This window comes from Bufo bufo, chromosome 6 (assembly GCF_905171765.1).
Source record: "Bufo bufo chromosome 6, aBufBuf1.1, whole genome shotgun sequence".
Taxonomy (NCBI): domain Eukaryota; kingdom Metazoa; phylum Chordata; class Amphibia; order Anura; family Bufonidae; genus Bufo; species Bufo bufo.
The window spans coordinates 284340576-284361642 of NC_053394.1; the positions used below are offsets into that span (position 1 = coordinate 284340576).

The window sequence follows — 21067 nt, forward strand, 5'->3', positions numbered from 1 at the left end:
TTCAGTGCGGGTGCAATGCGTTCACCTCACGCATTGCACCCGCGCGGAATACTCGCCCGTGTGAAAGGGGGCTAAGGGCAACATAAATAAGTGACTGATTCTCTTAGCAAAATGCTGGCTCACTTTCTTTAATTGACCCAGTCAATCTGCTTACATCTTGTATTAAAAAGCTCCAGCTGATAAAGATAAGTCCTAAATATTTATGAGCTCCTGACTCTCCCCGCCCACCTGCTGCTGATTGATAGTTATTTTCCATATGAATCAGCAGCAGGTGGGCAGGAGTGGCTATAGCTGTTAATTAAATAAACGCTGTACTCAATGACATCAAATCAGCTCATTAGCATGTGGCATCTTTGTGTGTATATTATGAGGTAACCATCTGTCACACCAGTAAGTGAATACATCTAAGGTGCTTTTTAGTAGTTCATAATTGTGTACATAATTAGTTAGATTATAATCCAATATCCACATGACAGGTTCCCTTTAAAGACTTTTAAAACATACGTTGAGTTAGGCCACTTTTCATACAGTCAGTGTTTGATCAGTAATTTCCATCAGAGATTGTGAGCTACAACCAGGTCGAATTGAATTTTTTGAAAAATTCTACATATTGGACATGATACAAATTTCAAGAAGTTCACTCCTCTCTAATAAATACAGAACAGGTACAAATATTTTCATTATAGCTTAACTCTGTGTAGCCTCCACTCCTGGTTTTGGCTCACAATTGCTGAAGGAAATCCTTCATCAAACACGGACTGTGTGAAAGTGGCTTTATTCTCAAAGACCCAAACTAATCATGTACCCATTCTAAATATGGACTCAGCTTGACAGGTATTCAAATTTAGTAAATATCTGGCCACTTGGGACTTGTAGAAGACATTGCTCCCCTAAATCTCAGGAGCGTGCATCAAATGGTCTCAAAGCTTCCAATAAAGGCGGTTAGGAGTGATGGAAATAGCAGTGAGCATATTTGACTAAATTCAAGACTCCCATCCATATCTCTCTAAGAACTGGGATTTGGGACCCTCATTCTCAGCAGCAGTGGACGTCCTAAACATCATACCTCTACCTGACTAACTTTTGTGACCTGTCTGACATCTAAATGTTTCTTGCTTCAGTTAACTGAGTTAAAATTCTTTCTTTTCATGCAGATCGCCCATCTCCACCTTCAGGGAAGCCCCTTATATCAGCCTTGCAGCAATCCTCTCTCACCCTCTCCTGGTCAGGACCATGTTATGATGGTGGTAGTGCTGTTCTGAGATACAGTATAGAAGTAAAGAAGGTTGGGCAAGATCATTGGAGGTTACTGACAGACACCTGTACTAGCACTTCTTACCATGTGAAGGAAGGACTGGTGCCAGGAGAACAATATCAGTTTCAAGTGAGAGCTGCCAATGTGTATGGAGTAAGTGAAGCCGGAGAGGAGTCTCACATTGTTACCATGGATTCGGCTGGAGGTGAGCTAATGACACAGATTACTCTCCCATAATGAAGTGTTCAGGGTCATAATTAACTACCAACCACTTACTAAACAGCAATGTCTGAGGGGAACTGTTTTAGTGACAAGCTAAAGAAAGAACTTGAGTTACTACTTTAGAGGTTGTATAAGTTTAGAAAAACATGGCTATATCTGTAGATACAGTACCCCCTTATTCCCATGGGCTTTGTCTGGTATTGCAACTTGGCCTCACTCACTTTAGCATATCAGGTCAAAACTTTGTCCATGTATTGGAACTGGACAGCAGAAGTGGTTTGTGCAAATGTAAGGGTCATATCTGCCTATTTTGGGAACATATTAGGTAGGAACGGTGCGGCCACTGGCTTGTGATTTGGAATTAAAATCTTTGTAGTTTAGAAGTTTGTAATGTACATAATTAGAGATGACAAATTTTAAAAAAATCAGATTCTGCTGGTTCGCCGAATTTTTTTGAAAAAATTTGGTTCGACCCGAAATTTATTCTTGGCGAATCGCATACAAAATGGCTATTTCCTGGCTGCAGAGAGCCTTTATAGTGGTGTAGAACACTGTGCCTTGCAGTTTCACGCATAGGGAGTCTGCTGTGGTAGGGAAACAATACTGTGAGTCAGTATGACACGCAGATAACAGGCGTTGCTCTTAGAATCACTGCACACTTCACTTATTTGGGCAGTTATGGAGCCAAAACTGACCAGGTAACCCAAGTGTGAACTCGGCCTTCCAGGTCAATGTTAGCATCAAGAAGAAGCGCACTTCTTTTACACCGCCGGCAGCTGATTCCACATAGATGTCTACAGAACCTTTTCTATTAAATGCTTATACAAGTAGAGTGGAGAAGGTGTCAGCAGTAAGTTTGTGTTGACGTCGCTGATTATTTTGCCCTTCCTCTGATCCATCAGAACAATAACCCCCAGAAAATGGATCCTGTCTGTGGAGCATCCGCCTTCACTCGGTCAGCATTTGGTCAGTAATCCATCAGTATTGCTAATGCCCAAAAAAACAGGAGTGTGGAGGTGGCAACAGCATCAGGAGACCACAGAGTGGCACAATGACAGTGTGGAAGTGGCAGCAGCAGCATCAGGAGACCACAGAGTGACCTAATGACTGAGTGGGGAGGTGGGTGGCAATACCAGTACCAGTACCATCTGAAGATGGTGAGTGAAAGAAGGCCCACTTGGCATCAGGTGGATGGCAGCATCAGAATAGTAGCTGAGGCAGGTAGCCAGAAGAAACCAGTCTCTTTTGTCAGTGTTGGTGTGGCACCATGGATGATCTAGTCTGATGAATCAGGCGTGGATCAGCCAGGATTTCCACCCAACAATGCCTGATTCATCTTGACAAGTCAGTCTCTCCACATTTTGGGTGGACAGGTGAGTTCTTTTTGGGGTAACTATGGCCCCCGCCGCACTAAACACCCGCTCTGATGCCACTCTACTGGCAGGACAGCTTTTCCAGGGCAAACTCTGCCAGTTGCAGCCACAAATCCAGTTTGGCTGCCTAGTAGTCCAGCGGATCTTCAATGTGGGGTGGCAGGGTGCTGTCAAAGTATGCCACCACCTGCTGGTTCAGGTCTTGCTACTGCTGGTCAGTAGTTTCTTCACTAGGCGGGTGAAGAAAGCTGCTCATCAGCGACTCTAGACTCAAGTTGCTGCTGATGGAGCTGGATCTGCTCCTACTCCCCCCCCCCCCCCCCTGACCACCACACACACACACACACACACACACACACACACACACACCAGACGAATGTTAGCGCAGAGGGTCCCCTTGGTCAGACCTGCGAGAGGATGGACGATGGCGCAGATAGGCAGCGGCAAACTGACTACATAGAATGTCTCTACAGTAGATCAGCTTGTCATCCCTCTTGGCAGGTGTAAAGTAGCGAGGGTCCAACAAGTTGGAGAGCCAGAAGTCATCCCTCTGCCAAATGGTGGCAATTCGGATGTCACTACGCAAGCAAGCGAGTATGCATCGGGCCATTTGTGCAGGTGACTCGGAGGGACTCCCTGCCTTCATCTCCACTGCATACTGCCACAGTGTGTCTGGGTCCTCTGCCTCGTCTTCCTCATTGCCTGTAGCTGCTCCTGTCACCTGTGTAGAAAAAACACACATTTCTTCCTCCTCCTGCTCCAGTTCAGCCCCCACAGGGCTCATGCGGCCGTGAGATCTAGGCGCCACGTCTCCAGTCCCCTGACCAGCCAGATTTACCAGCATCTGTGCCAGGACATGAAGCAGTGGAGTAGGGTTGTTCATCCCGTAGTCCTGGCGACTGACAAATAACGTGGCTTCCTCAAAGGGCCTGAGAAAACGGCAGGTTTCACTGATGAGCTGCCACTGGTTGACATCGAAGTTACACAGGGGAGTACTCCTGTCCGCTTGAATCATCAAGACATCGTTTATGGCCTTTCTCTGTTCGTATAGTCGGTCCAACATATAGAGGGTGGAAACGTCACATATCGGCCTATGTTGGGGGATGCCGTTCTGCAGCTCAAGGATGGTGTGGTTTGCGGTGTACGAGTGGCTTAAGTGAATGCAAAGTTTCCTGGCTGTTTTTAGGATGTCTTGCAGATGGGTGGAAGACTTCAATCTGGTTTTCAAGCGGTTCCTTAACACAGGTGCCATGCAGGGCGCATGGCTCACCCCTCCTTGACGCAGCGTCGACACCATGTTCCGATTTTGACTTTTCACGGAGAAAGCCAGGATTCGATTTCTTGATAAAGGACACTGAGCGGTTCTGCCCCTGTGTGACTCTGTTTGGCCAGGCAAACTAGGGGCAGAACAGCGTGACACCGCCATGCCCTGCACATGTGGTATGCTGGAGGGGCACTGAATTGTCCCTGAAGTGGAGGCTGAGGACACGCGGAAGGATGAGGAGGCAGAGGCAGACATTGTCTCACGACCAACGGTGTGAGAACATGGAGGCGGAAGCGGCGTCACCTGGCCAAGTTGCTGGTGTGGCTGTGCAGGAACCACATTCACCCAGTGGGCCGTAAAGGACATGTATGTCCCTGACCATAGTTACTGCTCCATATGTCCGCGCTGCCGTGCACTTTAGCTGACACAGACCGGCTCAAGGACTGGCCCACCTTCTGTTTTACATACGTGTGCATGGCTGGTACTGCCTTTTTGGCAAATGACGGCTTGGGACTCTCCACATCTGCTCTGCACAAGCCATCAGTTCTCTGAAAGGCGCAGAGTCCACCACTTGGAAAGGGAGGGACTGCAGCACCAGCAACTTGGCCAGGAGCACGTTCAGGCCCTGCGCTGTTGGATGAGTGCATGCATACTGTTGCCTTTTGGCAATCGCTTTGGTGATTTATTGCTGACGGAATGACTGATGAGGAGGAGCAGGAGCATCAGGACCAGCAGATGATGGGAAGGACAGACAGCTCCCTTCGGCTAAGGTGGTGTAGCCTGGACTGCCTGACATCTGGTGCGTGCCACTGGGTGATGCAGCGGTTGCTGTGGCAGGCTGGACCACCACATCGGAGCCACGGTGGCTCCTGACCTCCTACTGCTGACGCCCGGCCACGTTAGCGACTTGCTTGCTCCACCACTGCCTCACGGGCAAGCTGCCACCCTCTTCTCCTGATGATGATGATGATGATGATGATGAAGCCCCTAATTTACCCGGCTCCCAAGTGCGATCAGCTACATCATCATCGAGTACTGTCTGCACGTCACTGATGTCCTCCTCAACGGTCTCTGGGTCAGGAGCCTGACCGCTCACAACACCAGCTCCCACGCCACTCTCCTCATCACTACTTGCTCGCCTACCGGAGTAAGTGGAAGATGTCTCCTCCACATCTTGGCTGGCCAGTAGCTGCTGAATGTCCTCTAGTAGCTTGTCCTCGCTGTATAGTGGAGCTGAGCCCATAGCATATAATACTTCTCTGGCTGAGGGAACAGAAAGGGACAGAGGCAGGTTAAGGACAGGTGAGGGCACAGGGCCTGCTCCCGGGCCATGCCAACTAAGGGCTGTGTCTGATGAACCCTCCAACTCTTGGCTGGGGGTGTCTGATGTCACTTGGGACGAAGTGGGTGACCGAGTCAACCATTCAAGAACCACTGGGTTGCTGGTCAAGACATGGCCACTAGATGACACCGGGTGCTCAGGCCTCTCTCTGCGACTCCTGCTGCCACGCCCCCTTACTCTGCTGCGACCTCTGCCTGCGCCAGAAACATTTAGGACTCTGCCACTCCCCTGTGCAGGGCCTGGCACTTCTCTACCTGACATAGTGTTAGATCAAATAAATAAAAAAAAAGGTAATTAAAACACCCCCAAAAAGTCTGTTTTCTCACTTCACCACACATCGGCAAATACTTTTTTTTTGTGCCACTAATACATGACAAAAAGGGCTTTAGCACATATAACTACACCGCTGAACAGCAAATAATATATACCGTATTTTTCGCCGGCCCATAAGAGGCACCTAGGTTTTTGAGGAGGGGAAAAAAGGAAAAATATTTTTAACCAAAAGGTGTGCTTTTGGTGTGTTTTGAACTAATGGTGGTCTGCGCATGACACTACTATGGGTGGGATCTGTGAATGGCACTGTTATGGGTGGGATCTGTGAATGGCACTGTTATGGGGGGGAATCTGTGAATGGCACTGTTATGGGGGGGATATCTGTGGGTGGCACTGTTATGGGGGGGGGGGGATCTGTGGGTGGCACTGCTATATATGTGTCACCCACAGATCCCCCACCCCATAACAGTGCCATCCACATATCCCCCACCCCATAATAGTGGCATCCAAAGATGCCCTAATATACCTGACCTAAACCTCTGGGAGGGAGGAGGGGGCGGTGGCATGCAAATGCAGGGCCGGTGCGGTCACTGTACTCCGGCCCCGCCGCTCACTCACTGCTTTTATTGATTAAACCTTTTTATATTAATAACCTTAATTGAAGTTCCGATCCCCAGCCCCATCTGTACTACTTACTAAATGTCCTGTAGCAGGCAGGGCGGGCGGGCGGCCGGCCGGCCGGAACTCACTGATGTTACTTGACGTGCCTGCGCCGCCTACTTTATGAATAAAGTAGGTGGCGCAGGCACGTGACATCAGTGAGTCCCGGCCACCCGCCCTGCTCTGAGTGAGCGGTGGGGCCGGATTACAGTGACCGCACCGACCCCTCCTCCCTCCCCCCTCCAGCTGATACATCGCAGTCTGCGATGCAAAATGGTAGCATTCGCCCCATAAGACGCAGGGGCATTTTCCCCCACTTTTTTGGGGGGGTGGGGGTGCGTCTTATGGGGCGAAAAATACGGTATATTTTTGCCACTAGTACATGCCAAAAAAGGCTGTAATTTTCTCACTTCACCACCACAACAGCTAATAAGCCCTTTTTTCCCACTACTAAAAGCCCAAAATGCTTTAGGACATATAACTGCACCGCACAAGGGCAAATAAGACGTAGAAGTATTTCCTTGTAACAAACCCTGTTAAGGGCTGTATCAAACAGCACTTGCACCCCCATTAACCAGAACGGTTTGCTGGAATTACAGAGCTGTATAATGGCAATTTTGGATCTGCTTCAATATTGTGGAATGATTCCTCCCTATCCTTTCCCTGAACTTATATACAGCAAAATAAGTTTTAAAGTCTTTTCTAGCACTGTCCCTAGCGCCTGCTGACGTCTCCCCCCCCCCCCCCCCCCCCCCCGCACTAAGTACACTGGAAAATGGCTGAATCCAGGATGGCTGAGGCTACCGTATTTATAGGGCTGTGAGATCACAGGGCTGGCTAGCTGTTGATTGGCTGCATGCATGGCATTGTGGATAATCCCTCGTTCCCAGTGCTCAATGTCCTAACGCGTGCAGCAGCCATTTTAGGAAAAAATGCGATTCGTTACCACGAAGCATGAGGAAATTTGGATTCGGTGCAAATTGAATTTTTCCTGAAATTCGGATCGAATTCCGCTTTGTCAACTTCGATTCGGTCATCTATATACATAATGTCTACTCGTTTTAAGGGCAATTTCTGCAAAGGAGTCTATTCCATATATATGACTGTTTGTTTGTTTTTGTTCTCCAACATAGTCATACATTTCTGCAAGCTCTGTCTGGATGAACAGGACACTTGTGTAAATTTTTGTAACCAGTCTGCCATATGTAAGTGCGCCCTTAGAGCAGCATTGATAACTATCTCCATGCCATATTTCTTAACAGATGAAGACCCTGAGTATGAGGAACCAGTTGAATACAGAGAAGTCTTCATGAACACCACTGATCGAGTGGATGACCTTTATGTTAAATTGGAAAAGCTAGGAATGTAAGTGGAGACTGGGAGAACCCTTTGTCATTGGTGATTATATGGATATCCATAGCAATTCTTATAAAGGGATTGTAACTGTTTTGGGCAGGATGCAAAAGTTGCAGTCCCAACCAAGCCTTGGTGCTTGAGTGAGCCCAAGAACCCAAAAGCCTCTCCTCCACATAAGAAGACACCAGTGTTAAAAATGACCTGATGAGCACTGCAGATTTTAAATGGGAGCCCAGGATCTTCAATGTTTAACTCCTAACGAGCCAACTGTAACGTGTAGAGATGTTTGATTGTTGTAATAATGAAGCACATAGTGTGACCAGTGACTGGGTTAGCAAAATGAAGACAGTAGTCTTCCGCCATCTAGTGGCTTTAGGTTAGACAGTTATAAAATGCCCTTTAGGTATATAGCATATTGTGTGTGTAATTCTGCTACAATACTGCATTAGACTTTCGTATGCTTCTTATTTCTTTCAGGGGGAAATTTGGCCAAGTCTACAAGCTACAGGAAAAAGCCAGTGGAAACATCCGGGCAGGGAAGTTCTCTAAGGCACGTTTACAGAAAGACATAGCAAACGCTCGAGCAGAAGTTGAGTTGATGAACAAACTACATCACCCCCGTCTGGTGCATTGTGTAGCGGCTTTCCAGGAACCTGGATCGGTGATCCTGGTGCTTGAGTAGTAAGTTCTGCCCCCTTGCTCCTCACGAGGATCTCCATCTTCTTTACTCAGTGACTTCTACTGCAATCTATTCTTGTCCTATATATTCCCCCTGTGTCCTTCTAAACTTTTTACTCTGTCTCTCAGTATTGCAGGTGGCGAGTTGTTTGAGAGGATTGTAGCGGATGATTTTGAGCACACGGAGATAACAAGTATTGAATACATGTCACAGATTCTTAGTGGGGTGGGATACATGCACCAACAGAGCATTGTCCATCTGGACCTTAAACCTGAGAACATTGTCTGCGTCAGCAAAATAAACACAAAAGTCAAAATCATTGACTTTGGTCTGGCCAGGAAACTAGGTGAGCGATGGACCTTGTTTAAACCTACAGTGTATAACTCACAAATTCAGGTAATGGATAGGTGCAAAATATACACTAACTGTAGTATGAAAGCTGTGTATTTCGGCCATGACAGATACATATAGAACAATAGAGGAAGCCATCGTAAATTACTTCTGATAATGTACAAGTGGCATATCTAATGAGTATACAAAGAATACAGGGAGCAGGGGGCATACAAAGGTCCCGTAGGGCCCAACAGCAAAACTTTAATATGGGCTCCCTGCCCACCTGTTTTCCAGTACACGTGTATCAAATAATCCCAGGTAATGTGGAATGATTTCACTACTTTACAATTTTTTGTTCAATTAAGTGTAAGAAATTATAATTAAATAAAAAAAATCACTCTCCACCTCAACAACTTTATCTAACTCCTATGTCGGAATAGGTACTTCAAAAATATGGCACTCATGCTAAACATCATATATCTCAATGCATTTACACCAGACAACTGACATAAATACATTAACACATCTCCTCCATAGAGCTCTAAATCACTGTTTCACAACTAGGGGGATCACTGTGCATAGGATTTTACACATTTATCATTGACTAAACTGAACTCCTCCTAGTGGTGGCTGTCTGAAAATACAGTGTCATGTCCATAACAGAAGGAATTCGTATTCCCCCTAGTGCAGCAATAAGTATACATGAACATGATCTACACACTGTGACCTAAAGAGGATATATAGATATAGGAAAAAGTAAATCTGACCGCCTTAGGCGGAATGCACCCGGCCGTGTTCAGAGCAGGGGTGCACGGCGTCATTGGTTGCTATGACGCCGTTTGCTTCATGCTGCCGCTGCACTACAGTAATACACTCGTATAGTGTATTACTGTAGTGCAGCGGCGGCATGAAGCGCACTGCGTCATAGCAACCAATGACGCCGTGCGCTCCTGCTCTGAACAGGAATCCAGCCCGTCATACCACGGACCGCTCTCTGCCACGGAACACGGCCGTGTGCATTCGGCCTTAGGGCTGTTTCACACGAGCGGATGCAGTGCGTGGCATCCGCTCCGTGAAAGAGTGCCAAGACCCGATGCAGACTGCAGAGGCACGGAGCATTAACATGACTGATAATGCTCCGTGCCTCTCTGTGATCTCTTTACTACGAAATCACAATCAAGAGATCACAGAGAGGCACGGAGCATTATCAGTCATGTTAATGCTCCATGCCTCTGCAGTCTGCATCGGGTCTTGGCACTCTTTCACGGAACGGATGCCACGCACGGCATCCGCTCGTGTGAAACAGCCCTTACACTTGCAGTTATGGGCTGGTCCCATTTTGCGCTGGCTAGCCATAGGGATTTCCTAGAAAGCCAAATCAGAGAAAAGACCTGTTTTGGTGTGCTCTGCCAAAAAGGCCCTGAAAGAACTATTCTCTAGGAAAATACCATTCCTGAGAGTGAAAGCTGCCAGAAAAAGCAATTTTGCTGAGAACTGCCTCTGAGAGATAGAAGCATTGTAATTTGGCAAACGGTTGAGGACCATGCAGGCTGAGCTTGGACTGTGTAGGTAAGGCTACATGCACACGACTGTCTGTGTTTTGCGGTCCGCAAAAAAAGGATGACGTTCCGTATGGCATCTATGTGTTTTGTTTATTTTTGGTTTTTTTTTCGCGGATCCATTGTAATAATGCCTATCCTTCTCTGCAAGCTAGAAAAAAATAGGACCTGCACTATTTTTTTGCGGAACAATGCAACAGACATACTAATGTGGACAACACACGGTGTGCTGTCTGCGTTTTTTGCGGACCCATTGAAATGAATGGGTCCGCATCCTATCCGCAAAAAACGGAACTGACACTGAAACAAAGAACGTTCGTGTGCATGTAGCCTAAAGGTAACATACTCTTATGGTATTGGACTTTACTGCCTGTGGTCTGGGTTTACTGCTTCTGTTGCCCGCCACACTTTGAGACAGACTGGCCATCCAACCTATACTGCAGACTGGGCATTGCAGATACATTTTGGAAAGATTGCAGTTTTTTTTTTCTAGGGAGACAGAGGCTCCTGGAGGATTACTACCATCATTGCCACCTTCTATATAAACTCTGGCCTGGTCTTGTCTGTGGTCTCTATACCCTATCATTATCATCATCCTCCTCCTCCAGTTCTACTGCCTTTCACCCCTCTGCTCATTCTGAGATCAGGTGAACCCCATTCACCACCAGGCAGCTGACCCCACCAATCCAGGGTGTGCCCAGAGGGGAAGAAAGGTTAAGTCGCTCGAGGCTTGAAGGATAGTTGGAGTAGGAACAGCCACCGTGAGGACCACTCATCACCTCAGCCACCACTCCCATCTTAACTACTCCTCTTCCCCCTGGGGGTCAGCTGGCTGCAGTATTGTGCACGAGTCCTAACATTTGGCGTAGCTATCTAGTGGGTTAGCAAACTCCCTCATTTTAAATTTCTTGATTAGCATAATGATTACTGACTTGGCTCCTGTGACAAGATCTAAGACTAGCATTGTATAACCAAGCCTTCCCATACAGCTTATGTTTATGTGCCAGCCATTTATGTATTTTCTCTTTGTACAAGCCACGTTTGAGGTTCATACATATTAATGGGGGCTGCTGTATGAGTTAGTGATCAAAACTAAATGCATTGCAATGTCCCCAAAGTCCCCAAGATCTTCAATGAGCTGGTAAATGACCTACATTAAATTCTAGTACTTCTGTACAATTTACACAAAATGTTAAGGTGTTAGAACCCGTATAAACAATTAAGCAATAAAATTGTGTATTGTATGGATCAGGATGTTCTGAATATGCTATATTTGTGCATTTAGAACCTGGAGTGCCAACGAAAGTGTTGCAAGGGACAGCAGAGTTTGTGGCACCTGAAGTTATCGCATATGAACCAGTTGGGTTTACCACTGACATGTGGAGCCTTGGAGTTATATGCTACATCCTGTAAGTTATTCTGTCTATCTCATGTAGACCATTCTACAATTGCTGATTCAGTTTCCCTTGTGGGTATCCATGAATGCTGAGAGTTGTGGTTTTAGAACAGCTGGAGAGCTACAAGTAGACCACTGGTCTAGAACATATCTATCTGATCTTGTTTGATATGAAGTTTTCCTTTTACTGCAGGTTGAGTGGAGACTCTCCTTTCCAAGGTGACAATGACACAGAGACACTGCAGAACATTACCTCTGGGACCTGGGAATTTGACGAAGAAACAGATGCTGTATTATCTGACTCGGCTAAAGACTTCATCCGGCGGCTGCTGCAGAAGAACATGAAGTAAGCAACTTGGCTATACAGTATATCTGGAATATGAGGCAGGAGTGAAGTCACTACAGTAAGGTCAAAATGTTCAAAAACAATATAAGTACATGCACTGATGTAGACTCTCAATAGTTCATCATAGTATAGCCCTGTAGAGAGTTTCAGTTCAGTTGCTTCAGTGAACAGTATGGTAATTATTGGGTTGGATGGTGTCCTGTGCAGTACCAATACAATGCAGTACCAATCAATGATACGGTAACAGAGCCAAATGGTTGCCTAAAAAAAACTGCCCACTCTATAAATTTAAAGGGATTCTGTCACCGGGTTTTCGCCTATAGAGATACGGACATGCACGTCTAGACCGCCGCTAGCATGTCCACAATATACCTGTCCTTCAGGGCTGTGTGCTTTTATTTTCTTTAAAAAAGGATTTTATAAATATGTAAACGAGTCTTGAATGTGTCCAAGGGGCTGCACTAACCTTACTTGTGTCCAGCCACGCCCACCTGTGAAGGAGCCCAGCACCGCCTATGTCCTCCGAATCTCCTCCTTTCATCAACGATAGATAGCCGTAATCTCGCGATGCACGAGATCACGCATGCGCAGTTCTTTCCCTGAGGCTGATGCCAGCACAGGGAAGGAACACTATACCGGCACTGCGCATGCGCGATCTTGGCTATCTATCGTTGATGAAAGGAGGAGATTCGGAGGACATAGGCGGTGCTGGGCTCCTTCACAGGCAGGCGTGGCTGGGCATGGCTGGGCACAAGTAAGGTTAGTGCAGCCCCTTGGACACATTCAAGACTCCTTTACATATCTATAAAATCCTTTTTTAAAGAATTAAAACCACACAGCCCTATAGGACTGATATATTGCTGACATGCTAGCGGCGATCTAGCCGCGCATGTCCGTATCTCTCTATAGGCCAAAACCTGGTGACAGAATCCCTTTAAGGAATGTAGCTGGCTCCAGCACAGATGCCTGCTTCAGCTGCCTAGGCCATCAGGGCCAGTATCTCCCCCTTCAGTAGTGACAAGTGATCCACAGTGGGCCACCATATAGGTTGCTTGTACAACCTAAAGACCGCCCTTGTGGATGATAGATTGTAATTAAACGTAGTATATCAAATTTTAGTACAATTTGCTAAATATTTACATGGAGTCTGTTGGCTAGGTCTCGTCTTACTGCTAAACAAGCCATTGGTCACCCCTGGATCAAGGATAAAGCTATTACCAGCCCAAAGACCCTATCAAAAGAAAAGATGAAAAAGTTTTTGGCCCGGCAAAAATGGCAGGTGAGTAATACATAGGCCACAGTGGACGGCAGAAGAGAGGAGGGGGTCCAGGAAACGCAAAAAATTGGCCTTACATGTAATTGTATTCTAGTGAATGTAGTTCGTTAGGACTTGGCTATTCTACAGTGAAGCTTGCAGTTCACCATAGGCGCACATGTGCACATATAATATATGATAAGCAGTTTATATCTTCAGCAACTTTGACAGGGACCACATATTGTCATATTTGATCAGTGTATATCAATATAAATATACTGTATATGAATATTTTGTATTACTTCAGTAGCACTGATCCAGATTTAAAGTCTTATACAGAATTCAGAGCTGGATTCACAATTCTGCAGACATTAAATGTTACAAGGACTTGGTTGCTCAATAAATAGGGCTTGCTTTGTTAATTGTGTTATTCTTACACCAGGGCTTTTACAGTAAACTGTTTTTTTTATTTTAAACGAATTGTTCCACTGCTTAGCCACTGTAAGAGAAATATCCAATAACAAGCTTGCTGACAGTTTCCAATAACAACCAGATGAATTCTAAAGGCAGCTCTATAATTTAGAGTGTAACTGGGTATCTGCACAATAGGATTAGTGCAATGTTCTTGCAAAGACAAGCTCAGTGGTTCTACAAACTAGAAATCTATAGAATAAGACTTGTGCACACCTCAGTATTTTAGAGGTGCTGTGGAAAATGGACATAACATTTCCCAATTAACAGACTTGAAAGGAATTCCACTCGCACTCAGGAAAATGTTCTTAATGCAAAGTTTGCAATTTATTATAGAAATCGGCTTTTCAGAAAATGTGCAAATTCAGTAGTTCTAAGTGCTGTAACTGTAACAGAATGAACTTGGTGCGATACCCCGTATTATGGTGTTCTTGGTGATGGATTGAAGGCGACAATTAGTTTCAGACGTTATGGTCACAGCTAGACCTTTTTCAGTACATCGCTGTAAATTGATGAGAACAAATGATATGGAGGACAATACACAATTCACAGCGTTAATAAACGGATATATTGTGACAAAATAATAGTAAATTGAGATAACTAAAAGATAAGACTTTGGGGATACTCTCTATCGGCCATGGCTGTGTCACGTAGGCAGGAGTGTGTGGCGTCCCAATGTGATGCAGTATATATAGGTGGATGTGATGTCACATCCCGTGGAGTTGTATTAGGGGGCGGGACAAATAAAGAGGAGTGTTCCTAAATGATGGCTGTGCTGTGGAAGCGGCTTGGGTGCACTAACAATGTGTGAGAGGGGGGTCCCAATGTCGAGACCAAGCATAGAGGATTAGCGCATATACTTGGAGTATAAAAGTTGCTGGGCACCATTTTGGTAACTGGTGAAGCCGAACAGGAAGGCGGCACATGCGCAATGTGTATTTGGAAAGATCGTGGCCATCTTAGAAACTGGAAAGAGATGGCATATGTTTGAAAAGAGGGAAAAGAAGGAAAGAGAATGTTCGTTTAAGTTGGCAGTAGATAAAAATAAGGCTGAAAGGAAACCATAGGAAAAAAGAAAATTAGGGGAGAAAGATGGGGGGGGGGGGATGAAAAAATTTAAGATGAAAAAAAATAAAAATTTTAAAAATGGAAACTATGAAAAATAAGTAAAAAAATAAAAATTTAAAATGGAACTAAAGAGTGAAAATAGAAAAATTTAAGTAGATAGAAGGAAAAAGGGAGAGGGATAAGATGGAAAGAGTGAAAATCTCAACCCGGTGCCATATACTTCTGTGATCTCGGGATTAAGTGCCGTATATCTGGTCTCAAAAGGAAGGGAAAAACAAATATTAGAAGATGAATATGGAAATGGGTTACATTAAATCACGTTATATTCATAATTTACTACCTGAGGGTATAGGGTTCCCAATGTATGAATCCAGTAAAATACAAGTTTCTTGAGTAGTTCATTGTGGTTGCCACCGCCACGTTGTGGTCATGGGGCTTGCCCTATGACTTGAAATCGGAGATGTTAAATGTTATGTCCTGGCTTCTGGAAATGGTCCGGCATGAGTAGCCAGGTCTTTTTGCATCCAATGGTGGATTTGTGGCTTCCAATCCTGTCCCGAATTGGTTAGGCGGTCTCGCCTGTATGTATTGGTCCACAGGGACATTTAATTAGATATACCACAAATCTGGAGTCACACGTATGGAAGTCTTTAATTGGGAACGCTTTACACATATGTGGATAATGGAACATGTTGCTTTCGATTTATATTTGTGCAGTTTTTATCAGTGTTAAGGTATGACCTACATAAGAGGGGCCAGTGTTTCCAAATTAATTATTGAAGTTTTGGTACTATAGGGTGGTAGGTATGTATAAACACAATTCTATTTGAATCCTTAGGTTTACTTGTCTGGGTTCCGGATGGTTAAGAATCTTGATAGTTCTTTTGTAAGGAGGGACTGCTTTCTCACTGCACCTGCGCCGAATACTGGACGGCGCAGGCACGAGATTTCACTCAAGACAGAAGGGCATGGAAATGAGGTGGGCGAACGGAGTCTCTAGGAGCAGGTGCAACGCCCCCCCCTGCTCCTAAAGGCTCATTTGCATATAATAAAAGTTAAAATTACACGAAAATGGGGGCATACTTGAATAAATAATGCAGAGTTAAATTCTGGTGATATTTTCACATCTATAATGTCAGCATGTTTAATAGCGAAAACTGGGGTGACAAACCTTTTAAATTTAGTATACATTTTGTTGAGTATGTCAGGTTGATGGTTTGAAACAATACGTTGTACATGGATAAATTTAGATCTGGGAAGTGAATTTTAATATTACGTGAATGGCAACTTGTGTAATACAGGAGTCCATTTCTGTCAGTTTGGTGAAAAGATCTGGAAAAAAGACGAGTTCTCCTTTTCAACCAATGTGTCTAGAAAACTAATTGTGATAAGATTGTAGTGTAAGGTGAACAATAGTTCAGGTCTGATGCTATTGATATTGTCAAAAAATAAGGTTCTATGGGGCCTGTCCATATACAGAAAATATCATTGATGTATCTCTGCCAGCACTTGGCATATGCACTGAACAGGGGATTAGTGTAAATGAAATCTGATTCAAACTGGGCCATATACATAATCCCATAATGCGGGGCCACATTTAAGCCCGTAGTGGTCCCACAGGTCTGTATGTAAAAATCCTCACTAAAAAGGAAGTCGTTTTCAAGTACCAAGGAAAGAAGATCTAGGCAGAAATCAATGGAGTCTGATGTAAGTGAAGAGTTGTTAATGAGAGAGATGGACTGCTTCCAGTCCTACGTTGTGGCGTATCGAAGTATAGAGACTATTTGCATCAAATATTTCAAGGAGACTTGGAGGAAAAATAGTTCTTTCAAAACGTAGGCCCTGGCCTGTACCCAAGAGGAAGGATCTGGGGTCAAGATTTTTTTGACAAAGAGGTGACAAGATGGAATCGGTTGAATACAATTAGTCGACTGGAAAGTTTTATCAATGACTTGTGGATCTTGGGGAGGATGTAAAAAAATGTTTCTGGTAAGATACAAGCGGATGGTTGGGGAGGGATCTTTAGTGATCTTTGAGTATGTGGTAGAATCAGATAATCGATGATGGACTTATGGACCATAAAGGCTATATGGACAAATGACAATGGCCTGCCCTTGTCTGCAGGTTTGATTATAATGCCCTTATTGTTTTTAAGGGCATCCTGTTCCTACCTACTAAGGCTGTGTTTGGTATGAGCCCAGTTGATACTCCATAGTAGTCTTTTTCATGTCCTTGTCGATGAGGTCTATTACCGTTTCCACTCCATGGTATGTACGTGTGGGATTAAAATTACTGGGGGAACATATGCCTATTTTGTCAATAGAGAATTCTATTCTGATTGAATTATGCATTTGGTTATAATGATTCTAATCCAAAGTGAATTTTAAGTCACAAGGTTCTGTAGAACCTTTGAAAGTTCTTGTTCTTGTGCAAATGTATCGAACTGGGGGTATGGAGCAGAAGGATAATCCCATCTGTAAGAGTTGTTTAGGTGTGGATAGTGTATATGAGGAAATATTAACAAATGGATCAGGTTTCTTACCTGAGATCTTGTTTGTCTCCTTGTTGTCCCTTCTTCTGGTGCTTTTAGACCTCCCGTGTCGGTTTCCTTCCCTTTTGCATTGTCCTAAAAAAGGAGACCGATGGTGGCGTCCATGTAAGGTGTCGCTGCTGGAACTTGCAGAATTGTAGTAATTTTCTCATTGTGTCCTTGTGATTCGATATGAAGGGTTATCCAACCATTGATAAACTCTGTTTAGGGCGTAGTTTTCTGGTTCATGGAACTTAAATTCTTTTTTTTTTCTCTTGTGTTCCATTATGTAATCCCCATTTAGTATCTGTTCCGTTATTGAATAGCACAGTGCAGTGCACATCTTGTCTAATGTAGGCAGTCCTGAAACAGCCGTTTGAGGGTGCATATCTTTGTTCAAAATGTGAGCAAATTGCCGTTTGGAATCGCACATAGAGTATCTAAACAGGCGAGTTTCAACACTGAGAGGCGTTGATAATTTGGAAAAGAGTTTGCTGCTCACTGAGCAAGCACTCTGTGGGGGAGGGTGGTAGTGAGGAGGCTGAGGAAAGTGAGGTAGCTAGCTAGATAAGTTAGAAAGCGGGGTAGAGGGAAGAGTGCCAGGGAGGCTAGCCCTGATCTGACACACCCCAACAAGTTTGCAAGGTTGGCAGATGAGGGGGATGTCAGTTCAGAGAGAGCACTGCTGCAGCCAGACACTTCGTCTGCCAGTCAGGGAAATGTCGGCTCCAGTAAGCAGGAGAGCAGGGCAGGCCGGACAGGTGCTGGTAGTGGGAGACTCAATTATTAGGGGTATAAATAGGGCGATCTGTCACAAAGATCGGCATAGTCTTCCTGGCGCTTGAGTTCAACACATCGCGGATCGGGTTGACAGATTACTGGGAGGGGCTTGAGAAGATCCAGCGGTCATGGTCCATATCTGAACCAATGACAAAGTTAGAGGTAGGTGGAGCATCCTTAAATATGACCTCAAAGGTAGGAGTATTTTTCAAAATACTGCCTGTACCATGAGCCACACAAGAAAGGCAGTGGGAGATTAGGGAGGTTAACAAGTGGCTCAAGAACTAGTGTAGGAAGGAGGGGTTTGGGTTCCTGGAGAACTGGGCCGACTTCTCTCTCAGCTACAGGCTCTATCGTAGGGATGAGCTGCACCTCAATGGGGAAGGGGCAGCTGTGTTGGGGGAGAAGATGGCTAGAAGGTTGGAGTGTTTAAACTAGGGACTGGGGGCAGGGTAATTACGTTATAGGAGGGGAAGATAGTGTAGATATAGACCTGGGGCAAGGTAATGGAACTGGGGAGGAATGGAAGGAGGGACTAGAACAGTTCAGAAGGAAAGGTGTAGGGTAAAAAATATACATAAACTTCTTAAATGTATGTATACTAATGCCAGAAGCCTGACTAATAAAACTGGGTAACTGGAATTAGTGATGTGTGAGGAGGACTATGACTTAGTGGGAATAACCTGAGACATGGCTGGATGATAGTTATGACTGGGCAGTTAATGTACAGGGTTACAGTCTGTTTAGAAAGGATTGCCAAAACCGGAGAGGGGGAGTGGTCTGCCTTTATGTAAAGTACTGTCTAAAGCCCACAGTCCGAGAAGATATAAGTGAGGGACATGAACATGTGAAGTCACTGTGGGTAGAAATACATGGAGGCAAAAACAATAATAAATTACTAATAGGAGTTTATTATAAACAACTTTAATATACCAGAGTCCACAGAAAATCTACTACTAAACGAAATGGACGAGGCGGCAAATTATAATGAGGTCGTTATTATGGGGGACTTCAACTACCCAGATATAGCCTGGGAAACTGAAACTTGTATATCTCCTAAATGAAACAGGTTCTTGGCAATAACCAAAGACAATTACCTTTCCCAACTGGTTCAGGACCCGACTAGAGGGACGGCCATACTAGACTTAGTATTAACCAATAGACCTGACAGAACAACAGATGTGCAGGTTGGGGGACACCTGGGAAATAGTGACCAGAAAGTAATACCTTCCAATTATCATTCAAAAGAGTGTTTCTTCAGGGAGGAACAAAAATGCCAAACTTCAAAAAAGCTAAATTTAGCCAACTAAGAGAGGCCATAGGCCTAACTACCGTAACTGGGACAAAGTCCTCAAAAATAAAAAATACAGCCACAAAATGGCATATTTTTAAAAGCATCCTAAAATCTAATTGTGAGAGGTACATACCTTTTTATGGGAATAAAGGGTTAAGGAACAAGAAGAAACCAATGTGGATAAATAGAACTGTAAAGAAAACAAATGACAAAAAGAAAGCATTTAAATCCCTAAAACAGGAGGGTAGTGAGGAAGCTCTGAAAAACTATAAGGAAAAAAATAGAATAAGATAAAAGCAGCCAAACTAGAGACCGAGAGATTAATTGCCAAAGAGAGCAAAACTAACCCTAAAATGTTCAATTATATAAATAAGTATAACTCTGAAGGTGTCGGTTCTTTAGAGTGATGGGGGGGGGGGGGGGGGGGAGCTGCAGAGAGCGATGAGGAGAAAGCAAAGCAATTACTTTTTTTTTTTTTTTTTTTTTTCTCCACTGTATTCTCTGAAGAAAATAAACTGTTAGATGAAATGTAAAAGTAAATTCCCCATTAAAAGTGCCCTGTCTGACCAAGGAAGAAGTACAGCGGCGTCTTAAAAAGATTAAAATAGACAAATCACCAGGACCAGATGGCATACCACCCGTATCCTAAGAGAATTAAGTAATGTCATAGCCAGACCCTTATTTATGATATTTAAGGACTCTATACTGACAGGGAGCACCGCATAGCAAATGTGGTGCCAATATTCAAAAAGGGTCCAAAAACAGAGCCCGGAAACTATAGGCCGGTAAGTTCAACATCCGTCGTGGGTAAACTGTTTGAAGGTTTTCTAAGAGATGCTATCTTGGAGGACCTCAATGAAAATAAGCAAATAACGCCATATCAGCATGGCTTCATGAGGGGTCGGTCATGTCAAACTAATTTAATCAGTTTCTATGAGGAGGTAAGTTCTAGACTTGACAGCGGTGATGGATGTCATATATCTGGACTTCTCCAAAGTATTTGACACTGTACCACATAAAAGGTTAGTATATAAAATGAGAATGCTCGGACTGGGAGAAAATGTCTGTATGTGTGTACGTAACTGTCTCCGTAATAGAAAACAGGGTGGTTATTAATGGTACACACTCAGATTGGGTCACTGTCACTAGTGGAGTACCTCAGGGGTCAGTACTGGGCCCTATCCTCTTCAATATATTAATGATCTTGTAGAAGGCTTGCAAAGTAAAATATAAATTTTTGCAGATGACACTAAACTGTGTAAAGTAATTGACACGGAAGAGGACAGTATACTGCTACAGATGGATCTGGATAGATTGGAGGCTTGGGCAGAGAAGTGGCAGATCAGGTTTAACACTGACAAGGGAAGGAATAATGCAAGTCACCCGTACACACTAAATGGTGAAACACTGGGTAACACTGACATGGAAAAGGACCTGGGAATTTTAGTGAACAGCAAACTAAGCTGTAAAAAACAGTGTCAGGCAGCTGCTGCCAAGGCCAATAAGATAATGGGTTGCATCAAAAGGGGCATATATGCCCGTTATGAGAACATGGTCCGACTTTACAAATCACTGGTCAGACCACACATGGAGTACTGTGTACAGTTCTGG

At 44.5% G+C, this 21067-nt stretch overlaps 1 protein-coding gene across 5 annotated transcripts in view; it reads left to right on the plus strand.

Annotated features, from left to right (window-relative positions):
* LOC121005859 (myosin light chain kinase, smooth muscle-like) overlaps positions 1-21067 on the plus strand; it is a 67299-nt gene that overhangs the window by 39163 nt on the left and 7069 nt on the right. For all 5 annotated transcript variants that reach the window (XM_040438650.1, XM_040438652.1, XM_040438649.1 and 2 more), the window contains exons 9-15: positions 1155-1460; positions 7652-7754; positions 8223-8426; positions 8553-8770; positions 11602-11725; positions 11906-12058; positions 13217-13337. In XM_040438650.1, coding sequence (XP_040294584.1) covers positions 1155-1460; positions 7652-7754; positions 8223-8426; positions 8553-8770; positions 11602-11725; positions 11906-12058; positions 13217-13337 — 1229 coding nt within the window. The remainder of the gene's footprint in view (positions 1-1154; positions 1461-7651; positions 7755-8222; positions 8427-8552; positions 8771-11601; positions 11726-11905; positions 12059-13216; positions 13338-21067) is intronic.